Below are 14,931 nucleotides of genomic sequence, written 5' to 3'. Positions count from 1 at the left end.
TTGAGTTTCCTCATTTTTGGGAGTGTGGGGAAACGTCCCCTACTCGTCCCCAAGTCCCCGGAGCATGAGGGAGCGAGGAAACTAGACCCCTAGGGGGGGGGGGGGGGGGGAGTCCCCGTGGAACACTGCAACCAGGATACCTCCAGGAGGGAGGTGGGCTGATATGGAGTTGTAGTTCGAAAGAGCTACAGATGGGCAGGATCCTTGAGGAGCCCACCTTTGGGATCATTGTCTTGCTACAGGAGCCCAGAACTAAAGTAGCAGGATGGACTAGTGTCGAATGGTGTCGAGGAGTGTCGGAGAGATAGTAGCAGTGGCAAGGAGCGCCAAAGGCTAAGCAGCGCAAAGCAGAGTTGGAAGCAATGCAGATGGCACAAAGCTGTAGTCAACAGCAGCGCAGTAGATTCAGAAGGTCAGCGCAGATACTAGCAGCAATCAGGCTCCAACATTCACATGGTATCATACTAAACACAGTTAGTTCAGTAATTTGGGATGCTTTTCTGTTGTTGATGCAGTAGCAGCAGCAGTTTGCAATGCAGAGGAAGTTGGCAATGGCAATGCTAGCCGCAGCACGGATGTAAAAATTCAGAGGAAGTTGCAGTACGAATGCAGTGTTAATAGTGGCAGGGTCAGCAGCAATACAGATGCAGCATTTGCGCAGTGGTTGGTGGACAGCATGTCAGGCATCGGTAGTGCAGAAGGAGATGTTATAGAACATAGAGATGCTTCAGCAGGTTGCATTGCTAGAGCACATTCCTCGCTAAGAGGGAGTGTTGATTTCTAGTAGCATCGGATGTGCTCTAAGTCTCAAATTTTGTAGGGAGGCTTGGGCACATGTATTCCAAAGAAACCAAAAGCGTTTTGGAAAATTCCACCCAGAAACGGTTTTATTAAAATAATTAATTATTTCTAAAGGGACCCTAAGTCTAAACTTAGGAAAATAAAATAATTAATGGGTATTAATCTAACTTTGGGTCTAACTTCTAGAAGAAGACGAGGATCAAGCAGAAATGATCTTAACCATTGATTAGCTTCTAATCTGGGTCGTTGAATGTCAACGAGGAGATTATTCAAGGAGACTTGAGGGTCATTTGAAAAAACATACAGAGAGTTTAGAGAATCGATTCTCTGAAGCAGAGCAGCTGCTGGGAGATTTTCGATAGTGAGTTATTGCAGTGAGGGGCAAGGATAGTTGGGTTGGAGTATCTTCTCTAAGACCCAGGATAAGCAGCAAAGAGACACCAGAAGGGTTGACATTGGGCCAAAAGGGCCCATGCAGAACTTGACGCTGAGCCAGAAGGGCTCACGCAGAGACAACACTATCATCCAGATCAGAAGTCCGAGTTTTGCAGAGGAGCTAACGTTTCTGAGCCAGGAGGGCTGGAAACTGCTCCAGAAGGCAAGACATTTCTTAGTTGAGCTAACACAGAGCCTTTTGAGGCTGACGCAAGGCCAGCGCAGAGATAGCTGAGGATAGTTGGTTCAACTGTCGAAACAACCAGGATTTGTCAAGTAGAGTGAGGTAATCTCACTAAGTTTTTATGCCAGTTTATTTTCTCTGTAACTGGATTGCCAGAAGGGCATCCAGAGTTGTATTCAAAAACTACTACTTAATAATATAAAACCCTCAGAGTTGTTTCACCGGTTTTCCCGCATTAGGTTTTTCTGGGGACATTTGTCCAAAAAATACTGTATCACTTGTGTGTATCTTTCTTTGTTGTTTTGTTCTTGTTTTCGACATATAATTTAAATAGTGTAGGTTGCAGTGTGTTAGCTTCAATATTTGTTGTAGGAAGGAGTAAATAATTTGTTTCATAGATTAACAAATAGGAGAAGTTTACTCAGTTGTTGCAGTAGTAAATTCCGGTGGGATTCTCAATTTTCATAGGAGGGTAATTAATTATTCCATTCATTTTATTTTTCACACAAATTAATTAATTTTTTGGCTAATTATTTTCTTTTATTCTTGCTAGAAAATAATTAAGACTCAAGAGGGGATTAAATATTTTTTCCAACTTCTAAAATACTTTTGGCAATGGTGTCTAATCATGAGTAACCACTCACCAAAATATTTTTACATCAAGATATTGCAAAATCAACCCTTAGAAGGGGAAATTACACATAGACTCAAACTTTTAAGATAGCCAAATTTTGTGACTCAAGACAAATGATCTAGTATGATAAAGTACAAAGGCTCAGTAACACTAGGACTCACCTAAGACCTTGTCAATGAGCTCCACGCTAGCTTTGGGGTATATCTAGGAGAAAAACTCTGCCAAATATGCGTGTATAGAAACACAGATAATTTGGTAAGGTTAAAAAACTCCCTCGAGTGAAATGTTTTGAGAAGAATCATAGGCTTACCTAGGTGTTGTTACATGGCTTAATATTCATACTAGAATATTTTTTACAATATAGAAGCAGAATTTGGGATTACAATGATGATATTGACTCAAAAATTGTATTTGAATGCTTTATACTCTGCTTCTTGGACTGTTGACATGTAAATGGTCAACAGGGCCCGAGTCATTAGCACAAGATACATCCACTGGAAAAGGTCTCAAGGATACCCAAGCCGAAAGGGAAATGCCACCAGTGGGTACAAGCCAGTCAATGTCGAATTCAACCACGAACAACCGACAAAGAGGTCAGGCAGGACTGTGAGCAAGTTCTGCAACTATGAAGTGGTTGACAAGCAAAGTGTAGGGTTGTGCGGGTTTAGTGGAGTTAGTCATTGGGCGTTATTCTAAGTTGATAGGGTTGCAGAGAACTGTGCAAGGAGATAGCACAGAGGATCATGCCACAAGCAAAACACCCTTCTGGCATGATCAAGTAGTTGCGAGTCACAATGGCTAGCCAGAGTCGCCGGGCAGGGGAACTATTGCGATAGGCAATGAGTGTTGGCAAGGTTCAGCCAGCGAAGTAGGTACAAAGGACAATACTAGCAACCAACAGGATTGGCGGTGGTCAACCTAGGGAGAGAGGGAGACCATACCAATCGAGGGTTTGGTAGTAGAGTTCATGGATGTCTTAAATGACTAACACTAACCCATAGCAATGCTAGAAGGACTTAGCACTAGAGCAATGACAAGCATTGAAGTGACAAAGAACAAGGAGCGGGAGGCTCCTAAGATTGAGTAGCTCAGAAGGAATCACCCTTCAAGTTCAGGTAGGGAGGAGCAACTGGCAAATTCCTCCACGTCTGTCAAGAAGGTTTTTCAAGAGCAGGAGGCTTCTAGGTGCAACGCCAAGGGGAGTCCGACTTCGAGGATATTTCTAGACCAGGTGGCAAAAAGGCTTTGAGTTCAAAAGGAGTAGCTAAGGCAACGAAAACAAGTGCAGGATCCAAGACAGTTTCAGGGGGCAGAAGTACCTCCCTCACTAAGAGAGAGTGTTGAAGTTTGTAGCTCGAGCAGGTACTTATGCACAGGTCTTGTGTCTAGGCATTCAAAAGTCGCCCACAATCTACTTAAAACACTTGCTCTAAGTGGTTGAACAAATTGTTGATGTAACTTAGCCTATGTCTAACTTAGGAAAAAGCACATATTAATATTTTGGCCTATTGAGCTAATAGAAACTTAGGAAAAGAAAAGTAATTTACCTTAGCCATTTTGTTTTAATCTTAGTCATTGATCTCAAATTAGGCGAGATCTAATCTCGACCATCAATCACTTTGAGATTAGGGTTTTAGCTCAATGTAAAGTTATAAAAACAAGGTTGAGGAGAGGAGATAGACACAACAGCAGCAGCACAAGATTGAGAGCGGCAACTCAATGAGTGTCGTGTTAGGTCCAAGGGAGTGCAGAGAAGCTGGAGATATAGATCTGGAGATATCAAAGTTTTTGTATTTTGTATTTTTCTCAAGGGGGACATTATCCCAAGACAAGAGCCCACGTAAGTTTGGTTTTGTTAACGAAAAACTTGTTGGTCAGAAATTTGTGTATCATTATGATTGAGATTGTTATTTGCTTCCACTGAATATTTTGTGAAGAACCTAGTTGTGTGTTTATTCAGTAATTTTTTTGCTAGGAATTAAATGTCAGATGTTGGGTTCTAAAAACTAACATATCCTGATGATCTTTTAGCTACCAGATGGCAAAACCAACCTAAGATGGGGTGGAAGGAAAAAGTCATGGCTTAGAAGTAGCAAAAACCGAACACCAAAATAGAAAGACTGAAAACAGAACCAATGACTGGAAAAACAACAACAAAAGAAAAACAAGGAAAACCAAGCAAGAGGGCTTTGCATTGTCCTTACAGGACTCATCATAACTCATTACTAGAAACAGAATGTTCACCTATTTTACAAACGTGGCATTCCTTATAGGTCCATATTTCAACCCCTAAACGACTTGGTAGATGCAGAGTCCATATCAGACAACAAGCAGTCCACAGTTTTCCATTTCTTCTTTCTTTTGAGATACAGTAAAATTAAATCCATAAGTGTGTTCTGTGACTCTATCAAGAGCATAATGACACTACTGATAGGATTCTTCATGCCATACCCCCTTTTTCACATTCAAATCCTTTTGCAAGCTGGTGAAAATGTTTCCCAGGCCATGAGAACCACTTCCCAAACTGGAAAATTGTTCCCATACTTTGGGAGACGTATACCATATTATTAGAAACAGTTATTAGCCATGGAAAACGTTTCTTGCGTTCAGAATCCAGATTTCAACCTCTGGACGACAACTTAGTAGATGTAACAGTAAATTCCATGTCAGGAAACAAGCAGTCCACAATTCACCAGTTCTTCTGAGATACATTAAAGCCAGATCCAAATTCTGCGATACATTAAAACCAGATCCAGAAGTGTGTGTTCTGTGATTCTATCAAGCGAATAACAACAGTATTGATTATTCATGATATACCCCCTTTTTAACACACTTCCCTTTTAAACTTTTCGTTTTGCCAGCAAGGAAGTCGAAATGTTTTGCAGATGATACAAAACATTTCCCAAACTCGAAATTTCCACATTTTGGGCTATATCCCAAATTATGAGAAACAGTTCTTGGCCATGGAAAACATTTGTCGTGGCCTGTGAACCATCTCTCGGATATTTCAGTACTATGGGAATAGTCTTGGATTTGAATCACAGACAAATACTTCACAAATCCAAGGTTCCTTGCACTCACAAATCAGACCTGGGTGCATTGGGCTTTAAAGGCATATCTGATAAACCTCATTGTCTTTGAGCTGTGCTTTGTTTGCTTCTTTCTGCAAATAACATCTGAATACTGTCCTCACGATTTCCACCTTTGCATGTTCTATGGACAACCTTACAGGGTATAGCCTACAAATGTCCATGAATGGGTGTTTGATGGATTTCTCAATCAATTTGTTATGCAAAAAGATTGTGGAACTTCTTCCAATCATTCTACACTCTTTCCACCAGGCATTCCCATCCCCTTTCTATTCCAGGCTTGCTCTTTGTGCCCCAGGTTGTCACTTTCAAGTTTCAAGTTTCAAGCTCTTCAATGGGTCCATAATCACATAGTAAAAAGTTAAAACCAATATCTATTTTGGACATGATAAATGGGCCAACAATCCTTGCCTTTCTTACATTGTTGTTGTTCACAAATCCAGATGTGCTCATAAAAATTACAAAACACACCTTTGGATTGTTAATTGTCAATTTTGTTAAGGTTATCCTCTCTGAAATCTAGGTAAGGCCCAAGCGCATTTAAATTGTAAATTATTGGATAAATGAATGCTAGACCAGTACTAAACAGTTAGTTCTCGTAAACATGGGGTTCAGCAAGGCAAAGTGAACTTCCAACGATGTGATTTTATTAACTTCCTAGTGTATACCTTGCTCATAAGATGGTTATGAACAGATGAGCATCAGAAGACATTTTACTCTCTATATACAAATGGCATTATGGTAAGAGTAAGAAAAAAATTTAGCAGCATCCAATAAGGAACTTTTAAGATACATGATTGGGAATGACAAACTAAAAGCAAAGTGATGTAATTTACAAACTGTGAAATACTGTGCACATAACAATAAATACAAATTATGTCACTTTTCAATCCCTCATTGTAATCAACTCTATGCTACATGCCTACATTTTCTTTGACATATACCATGAATTGCATCTAAGATGTAGTTCATGTTGAAAGAGAAGAAAATCGGTGTGCAATTTTCAACAAAGCATGAGAACAAGTGCTCAGACGTAGATACAAATTTCAGAAGTTCTAAGCAAGAAGGAGGCTTCACCTTATTATCAAAACCACAAGTTACCAGCTCTCCTTCAATTGTTGCCAGGCATTTGATTTGAGTACTATCTTTTCTCTCTACCCGACCAGCATAACCAACTCCAAGAATCCATCTAACAATTACACCATCATAGCTGCTTGAGCAAACCTCACTTTGTCCACTTTGAAGAGATAATGCAATTGCATTTATACTTTTCATGTGACCAGAAATTGTCTTTGGTGGTTTATCTGGATCAACTGCAGAGAGTAAGCTGACGATGCCACCAAGAGAAACAGTAATCAGATGATCATTTAACCAAAGGCAGCCAACTAGCATGTCATCAGCTCCTCCTTGGCTTCCAAAAGTCAATGTTTTCTTCACAGTTCCATTACCAGTTTCACTAATCTCCCATATTTTAGCAGACTTGTCTGCAGACACAGTAAGTACCTGCATTCACAAAAACAGTCATATACTAGCTTACTATTAAAAAAAACAAAACATACTGGTTAAGAGAATAGATATCCACCTGTCAGATATAATGTAATTTTCAAGCCAAAAGAAATAATGACCAAAAGAAAATACAAAAATGAATAATCAATATAAGAACTGAAAGGAAGAAAGGGGGACTACTTAAACAAATATATATAGAACAAGTGTAAACAGAAGACCCAAAAATGGAGGGCGATCAATTCACATGAGAGATTACCATCCTCGCACTTTACCAAGGATTTGGGCTGGAATTCCAACCCAAAAAGAAATCAGTTTCTCTGTTCAGATTACAAAAGAAAAATTCTCCCATTTTCTCTTGTAAAATGTTCCATCTACATATCACTGAGCAAAAGTTTATCATCATTCAATTGTTTTAAATTGCTGGGATCTACCTTAGATCAAGAAACCTACTTAATTTTGCATATAGCGGAATAAGGAAAATATATTGAAAGGACATGTTACCCATCCACATGTATGGGTAACCCTAGGAGAAAAAAATTCTCCTATAATATAATTTCCCAGCCAGCAGCCCTACCATGATCCACAGATAGCCAGTCTCAGATGCCTGTCATCTACTCTCGAGTCAGTGCATTCATTCATCTAGCATACTCATCCAATGAAGGTGGGCCATTTCATAATTTTAAAACTCAGAACCAGTCTTCGAACCAGTCACCTACCAAATGGGGTTTTGAACTAGACTCTGATCGACTCAGATCAAACCAGATTCAACGAGATAATTTTATTAATGTCCAAAAAGACAATAAATAGGTCAATGGGACTGAAGGATACAACCAGTATGAGTACAATATGGGAGTGCAAATGCAACTCCTAAAAAATGTCAAAGCGAAATCTATGAAACGGTTTAAAAATTACATAAAATAATTAATTTTTCTGGGAAAATTTATTTTCAAGATTCCAAACCATTAATTAATTTTTCTGGGAAAATTTATTTTCAAGATTCCAAACCATTAGAGACATACGCAAAGTTTGCTCATCTATATACCATGTAAGGATGAATATATCAAAATGGCACTGAGTGCAATACATATCAACAACAAAATACAAAATCAATGAGGCTCTAAATGACCTCTATGGTCCAAAACAAAGCTACAAGCTACTAGGCCACCGACCTACTACAAATCACATCGACATGATTACTCATCAAACTCATCACCACTACTAGAAATTGAATCATCAACAGGAGTTATATAAACATCATCTTGCTCAAGGTCTTCAAACTCAGATTCCTCAACCTTATAATATGGTAGGAAAAGCTTAACATGCCTAAACAATGATTTTGGTTTGAGTAAAGTGTTCATTATTTTTAAGGCCATAGCAGCAGAGTTCAACAATCAATGCCACCAACATCAGAGAAGTTCAACAATCAATACAACCAACATCAAGGTACAGAAAGGGCTTAGTGCTCTTGATTAAATGCCAATCCCATACCCTCATGGCCTACATGATAGAATTCAATGAAAATGTTCCAGTCTTACCAATCCTAAAATCCTAAAAACTATCAAGTCTGCTGAATTTTAAGTGGAATATGAAATTCTTCTTTCTCCACATGAAGTCTAATAAGGTGGGAACCACTCTCAAACACCCTGAAACAATTAATGGTTGCCAACATTGCTATGGTTTAGGAGTTAGGTTTTTTCGAAATGACTGATTCAGGATGAGACCAATTGGTTTGGACTGATTTGTACTAGTTTGATATCAAACCGATACAAACCAAACCATCAATCCATGTTGGTGGTCGGTTTGACCCTTGGCCCTATCCAACTGGCTGGTTTGATAGGTTTCAATTTAGACCAAGTCAATTTTTAAAAATCATGGTTCATCTGTTGTGAGGTACATTAACCATTTTTGTATTCAAGTGCTTTCATTTGATTTTTTCTAGTATGGATCATAAGTTGAATTGAATGATAGATTGCTATTGATTGTATACTTGTTCCCTTACTTCACCTTGGTGGTTATCATTTGCCCCTAATCTAGTGTGACCTTCTTTATGGTCTTTCTTTCACTGTCTAGGAGGGGCACAAATAGGACACTATGATGATGGTAGCATTCAATATTATCCATAGTTAACACTTGTCATCATTCCCCATACACCATTATCCCATCTTTTGATTGGCTGTTGTCAGTTGCTCATGCCAGTTCCCTATTGACCTTGTCCTATGAGAAGGGGTTGTATATACCCAAGGTTGATGCAACTGTAAGAAAAGAAAAAGCATAAACCAAATATCAAAATCCGATGAATGGCATGTTGAGTTTGTAGCTTGGGAGGTACTCCACATCCCTGGGTACTGGGCTTGTGTGAGTTGGCACCACAAAAGCTCGTTGTCGGCTAAGTATCCAAGAGGTGGGTTTTAAACCAAGATGGATTTTGATGATTGGACCCTTGTAGCACGTGTGGCACCCTTAAGGGAGCAAGGGGCTACTAAGAAAACCAAGGGAGGGTTTGTCAAATGGGGGAAAAGAATTTTTGTTTATATGCAATGGTTAAAGTGGCACTAAAATTAAGGTCGTCTTGACCTTAAGAATGCCCTAGAGAGGGCTAGATGTTGTCACCAAAGAGCATATAAATAAAGGAGGTTGGGGACCTAATTTGGCACATCACAAGTGCATCACACATAAGTAGAAGGAGCTTTGAACTAGCTGCAGCCTCAGGGAGTCTATCCAAAGTTAAGGAGCAGCTATTCTAGTATCTCTCTTGTGACAGGCCTACACCGAGTTGAGGAAGAGGGTTGGAGGAAAAACTCTGGGGAGTATTGTGCATGGTTTTGGAAGGCTATTTCTCTTGAGATCAGGCCACAGGCTCTATGCACTTTCAAGAAGGAGGCCAAGCTCCTATACCTTGGTTTTGGAGGGTCGTTAGTCCTAACAAGGAGCTGGAACAGGGGCGATTTATCAGTACTGGGCATCCCTAGGTACTGGGCTTGTGTGAGTTGGCACCACAAAAGCTCGTTGTGGGCTAAGTATCCAAGAGATGGGTTTTAATTTTTAAACCAAGATAGATTTTGATGATTGGACCCTTGTAGCACATGTCGCACCCTTAAGGGAGCAAGGGGCTACTAAGAAAACCAAGGGAGGGTTTGTCAAATGAGGGAAAAGAATTTTTGTTTATATGCAATGGGTAAAGTGGTACTAAAATTAAGGTCGTCTTAACCTTAAGAATGCCTTAGAGAGGGCTAGATGTTGTCACCAAAGAGCATATAAATAAAGGAAGTTGGGGACCTAATTTGGCACATCACAAGTGCATCACACATAAGGAGAAGGAGCTTTGAACTAGCTGCAGCCTCAGGGAGTCTATCCAAAGTTAAGGAGTAGCTATTCTGGAATCTCTCTTGTGACAGGACTAGGCTGAGTTGAGGAAGAGGGTTGGAGGAAAAATTCTGGGGAGTATTGTGCATGGTTTGGAAGGCTATTTCTCTTGAGATCAGGCCACAGGCTCTATGCACTTTCAAGGAGGCCAAGCTCTTATACCTTGGTTTTGGAGGATCGTTAGGCCTAACAAGGAGCTGGAACAAAGGTGATTTATCATAGAAGGCAGCACAGGTGGAGGGCTTGTAGAAGAGAGCTAAGTGCAATTTTTGAAGGCAGGTTGAGGCCAAGTTTGGAGGGTTGTAGCAGCTGCTACAGGCAGCCCTAACCAAGGCTGAGATTGCCGACCTTTGTTCATGCACAAGTCCAAAATTTGTGTGAATAAATTGACGTCCCAGGTTTGTTATTTCTCCTTCCAAGTTTGGTGATTGATGCAAGGTGGTGAGGTTTAGGTTTGGGATAGAATTGTTTGGGTAGCTTAAGTACAGGTTGGAGGGTTGTTAGAAGGTGTCCTAGTGTGCCCTAAGTGCAAGACTTGTGAAGCATAACAAGGCTGCTAGGAGTGGCCGAATTGTTAGAGCCTAAGGAGTTGATCCTTGAAGTAAGTAGGGCGGCCAAGTGGGCTAGATTACGAGCCCTAGGTCAGTGAAGTTTCTTCAGAGGTATTCTTCAGTAAGAGTGGGAAGTTTCCATTGCCCTAGATTCGTCATCTTGTAGCAACGGTGTGACAAAAGTGGGCAAGTGCATAAAGACCCTATTTGTTGTAGACCTTGAAGGACAAAGGAGCAGTTAGAGGGCAGAAGTGATTGGGCCAAGAGTAGTGATCTAAAGGAGTTGTGTTGATTGATAGAGGCAAATTAAGGAGCTGCAGATTAGGAAGCGAAAAGACCAGTAGATGTGTTTAGGGTACGTGGACTAAAAGGAGTTGAGAAGCACACTACATCAACAAGTAGGTCAATTGTATCTTGTTCAGGGCAGATTGATTATCATAGTTTTTGATATCAAGCCCTAGTTGTCTTGTATCAGGGCAGATTGTATGAGGGCCATGATCCCTAGCATGGAGCCCTAGATTGTTGTATTAAAGATTGTTAATATAATGAAGTTGGGTTGAAAAAGTTAAAAATTGTGTATTGTGTATGTGTTGATTCACTGCTTTGTTTATTCTGTTGTTCAAAGTAGGATTGTTGTGGCATTTGGGTGTGTTTGTATCAGAGATTATAGTACCCAAACCAAATTCTTGAGTGTCGTGGAAATTTAACATGGCAAAGATGTAAAGCACGAAAAAAACAAAGTATAGCTTGATAGCCATTCATCCCCGAGAGTATCCATGCAATAAATTTCTCATCACTAAAAAGGCTTATCTCATTATTACATGATAATTTGTCAAGCTTGGTAAACAAACTATGTAAAGAAAGAAAGAAAGGAAAATATGGGGGGGCTAGGAGAAACAAAGGCGAGGAAAGGTAACTCAAGCAGCTAAGCACTCCCTCTACAAAGTCACTCATGGACAATGGTTTGATATAACCTAGTATAATACCATGACACAACTTAAGAAGTAAACCCCAGTCCATAACACCTATTACATATGCCTATCTTTTGAAAGTGTCAACTTCGTAACTATTCCTCCCCTTAAGGTTGGAAGCACCTAATAGGACCATGTGATATGTAATGTCCCCTCTCGAATAATCAGCAGAAGGATGACTCACTAGCTCAATTTCAACTCCCATGGGCTAGAGCCGCAATGGGGGAATTAATAAAAGGGGGTCACTTAATAAAAAATCATCAACATTATAAAGTGACAATAATAAAAGTGATGGGAGAAACATTAGGAAAAAAAATATTAATAAGGTAGGGAAAGAAATTTGAATTGGAGAAAAGGAAAGAAATTGGGAAAAAATGAAATTAAAAGAGGGGAAATTGATTTCTGTCTCACCACTGTGCATTTACCTTTTTGGAGATTGGATTGGAGAGCTTAATGCTTCAACTCTTCCTTTGACGAAAACTCTTGGAGAGAATACTAGTTTTAGTGGACAATCCATCCACCCTAGTTGGCCAAAGAAGAGATCGCTTAGGTCTCTTAATAGTTTTCAAGTGAATAAGTTTGACAGTGCCAGAATTTGCTCGGGATTGAGCATTATTGCCAGGGAACCTCTGGTTCCATTCCACAGATCTGGGTGTACTTCGATAATCATGGAAAGTTGTTGGAGGGTTCTCATTCGCGGGAGGTCACAATTAATTCCCTGCAAGATAATTCATACGCTGAGAGTATTGATTGTCCATTGTGATTATCTACATGCGTAGGAGGGACACTTGGATAGTGGACTGGTTGTACGGGAATGGTTGAGAACACGAGTTGCCTCTGGAGGGGTGTTTGTAAGCACGAGTAAGGGAGTTAATCACTATGTTGAGACGTGATGCATAGAAACACAGTGGCATGGGTTGCTAGTTGTAGCCACCCAGTGCTTACGAGGAGGACAATTGCATACACACAAACTACATGCGCAAACAGTGGGCGGATTGTTCACTGTAGCCACAATGAAGTCGCAAGGGGGGTAAGGGGGGGGGTTGATCACAATGGGCAGAATGTTGATTGTAGCCACAACGAAATCACAAGGTGGTGGGGGGGCAATCTTGCCACATACAGGTCGCACCACTAGACAGGAGCTCGAGTGATCACATGGCTCATTGACAGGAGCTTCATGCAAGGAAAGGACCGCTCAACTGCTCGAGGGTGACAATAGATGCAAGAGAGGCCTGATCCACAATTTAGTGAATGTATTTACATGCAGGAGTTTGACCTGCTACCTATGGTATCTCGCACGCATAGGAGGTCAATGGTGTTGAAAAATCTAGGGCATAGCAATTAAGTGATTTCTCTTCGATTAGTAACTACTTGTGAATGCTTTTTACTTCTTTAGATTAGGATATCTTATTTTACCTAGGTTATTAGTGTTCTTCTTCATCAAATAGATACCAATGCATAAACCATAAAGAGACAAGAGACATAGAATATTGGCTATCAACCAGGGCCAAAACCTCTCCCACTTGAGAGGAAAACCCGAACAAATTCTTCTTCTTATAGAGATTCCAATTGACGAATACCAAGACCAAGACATAAGTTCCCTTGATGAGATCCTTGAAGATTGTCAGCCTCCTGCTTCTTCTTCCCTCTTGGATATCCTTCAATGTTGACCTACTTCTGCTTTAGACCTGTACCTTATTTCTGCCCTAATTGCAGCATGTGAGAAGTAACATAATCAACTTCTACACCTTGTTGCCTCTTTGTTTAGAGGGGAGACTCTCTCACATATTTCGGGTTAATGACTTCTGCTTCTATAAGTGACTTTGCCAACCTTGGATCCTCCAACAATACTCTCGGTTACCTCTGCAATAGATGTTGCTTCCTTACTTCACATGTGTGACAAAACAAAGCCCAAAACAGTCTTGAAATAATTCGATCTTCTTCTCCCTTTACTCGTTGGTTATAGGATGCCTTCCTTGACCCTTTTTGCACTTCTTTTTCTACCTTAAACCTTGACCGAATTGCAAACTTGATGACTACCGAAATCTGCTATGACATTATGTCTATAACTGAAATCTGAACTGGCCTATTTATAGTTGTTGGAGCCTGTAATAAGCCAACATGACTTGGAGATGAGCTGACGAGTCTATTTGAGATATTTTATTATTCTTTTGAAGCTGACTTGAAGGGGGATGTTTGTGCTTGTCTTGGAGGGCTATTTGACACTTTCATTGACTCATGTACAAATGTAACATGCCCAAGAAGGGTCCTTCATACATGACATTGACTCTCTTTCACTTTATGACCAATCCTAAAGGCTCACAATGGGAGCCATTACTAAAAATAAAATTTCTTGCTCATGAAACCCATGAGACAAGCATTACAAAAATAATTTTATTTTTCTTTACATCAATTACATAAAATCACATTTACATGTGTGATTATGAAGACCGAACCTAGTTACACTTTTCAACACTCCCTCTCAACTAGGTAGGTATTCTTAATGGTACTTGGTCATTCTCAATCTAAATAATTTCTCATAAGAAGAGTCAAATTGGTAACCCATATGTTTAGCATCATATCAATTAGCATTGTCACATAGCAAGGCCTTGACTAATAGCTTTATCTCTCCATGAGATCTGAGCACAATGCTGGCGAGACCAATCATGTATAGACACCCTCATCATTATCTCTCTCGAAACATACCCCACCCGGTTTCTCAGGGTGTGTTCCATCAGGACTATTCTTATCTCGGATTCCCAGTCCTCAAAGAATATAGGTCCTCTACGACTACCCTTACCTTGGATGCCCTAACTCATCCTCAAAGAGTATCAAATGTCAGATGTTTACCTAATGCTCCATTTTGTCTTCCCAAGTGAAGACAAGAATGATGTGTCTATCTCTCCCTCTTAATTAGGGAGGACATTTCTATTCCAATAGAGGAATGTACTCATTCCTACAGAAGGAATGTACCTAAGTTCCCTCTTAGCTTAGAAATTTCCAAGTTTCTTCCAAGTAAGAAACTTGTTTCTAGGCTCCCTCTTAATTAGGGACCTACAGCAACTCCTCAGGTGGAGATGATGGGACAACCAGTCGCTTCAAGAGCTCCTCCTCACAATGTCATGAACTTCTTTTAGTTATCTAGGAGTCTTCATGTTTGGGACTTCTACATAGGGCACCAACCATCCATCACTTTCATTCATGAGTCAACCATGTCATCATCGAAAAGTGATCCACCGGTCCATATTTGGCCTTCCTTCATGCCATGTTTATATTTCATCCTTAATACATGTGCATTGGTGGTGGAAGACATCCATAGATCTTCCCTTGTCAGCCCTGCATAAACCCATCTAGATATTTGTTTAGAAATAAGGGAATGAACATTAAAATCAACATT

At 40.1% G+C, this 14,931-nt stretch overlaps 1 protein-coding gene across 1 annotated transcript in view; it reads right to left on the bottom strand.

Moving 5' to 3' along the window:
* LOC149179206 (transducin family protein / WD-40 repeat family protein) overlaps positions 1-14,931 on the bottom strand; it is a 133,959-nt gene that overhangs the window by 16,190 nt on the left and 102,838 nt on the right. Inside the window, exon 5 of the mRNA XM_089420563.1 lies at positions 6,221-6,646. Coding sequence (XP_089276689.1) covers positions 6,221-6,646 — 426 coding nt within the window. The remainder of the gene's footprint in view (positions 1-6,220; positions 6,647-14,931) is intronic.

Source organism: Pinus tabuliformis, chromosome 4_1, assembly GCF_031772625.1.
Source record: "Pinus tabuliformis cultivar Carrire ecotype Pingquan chromosome 4_1, CPIR1, whole genome shotgun sequence".
Lineage (NCBI taxonomy): Eukaryota > Viridiplantae > Streptophyta > Pinopsida > Pinales > Pinaceae > Pinus > Pinus tabuliformis.
This window is presented reverse-complemented; position numbering and strand designations above follow the sequence as displayed.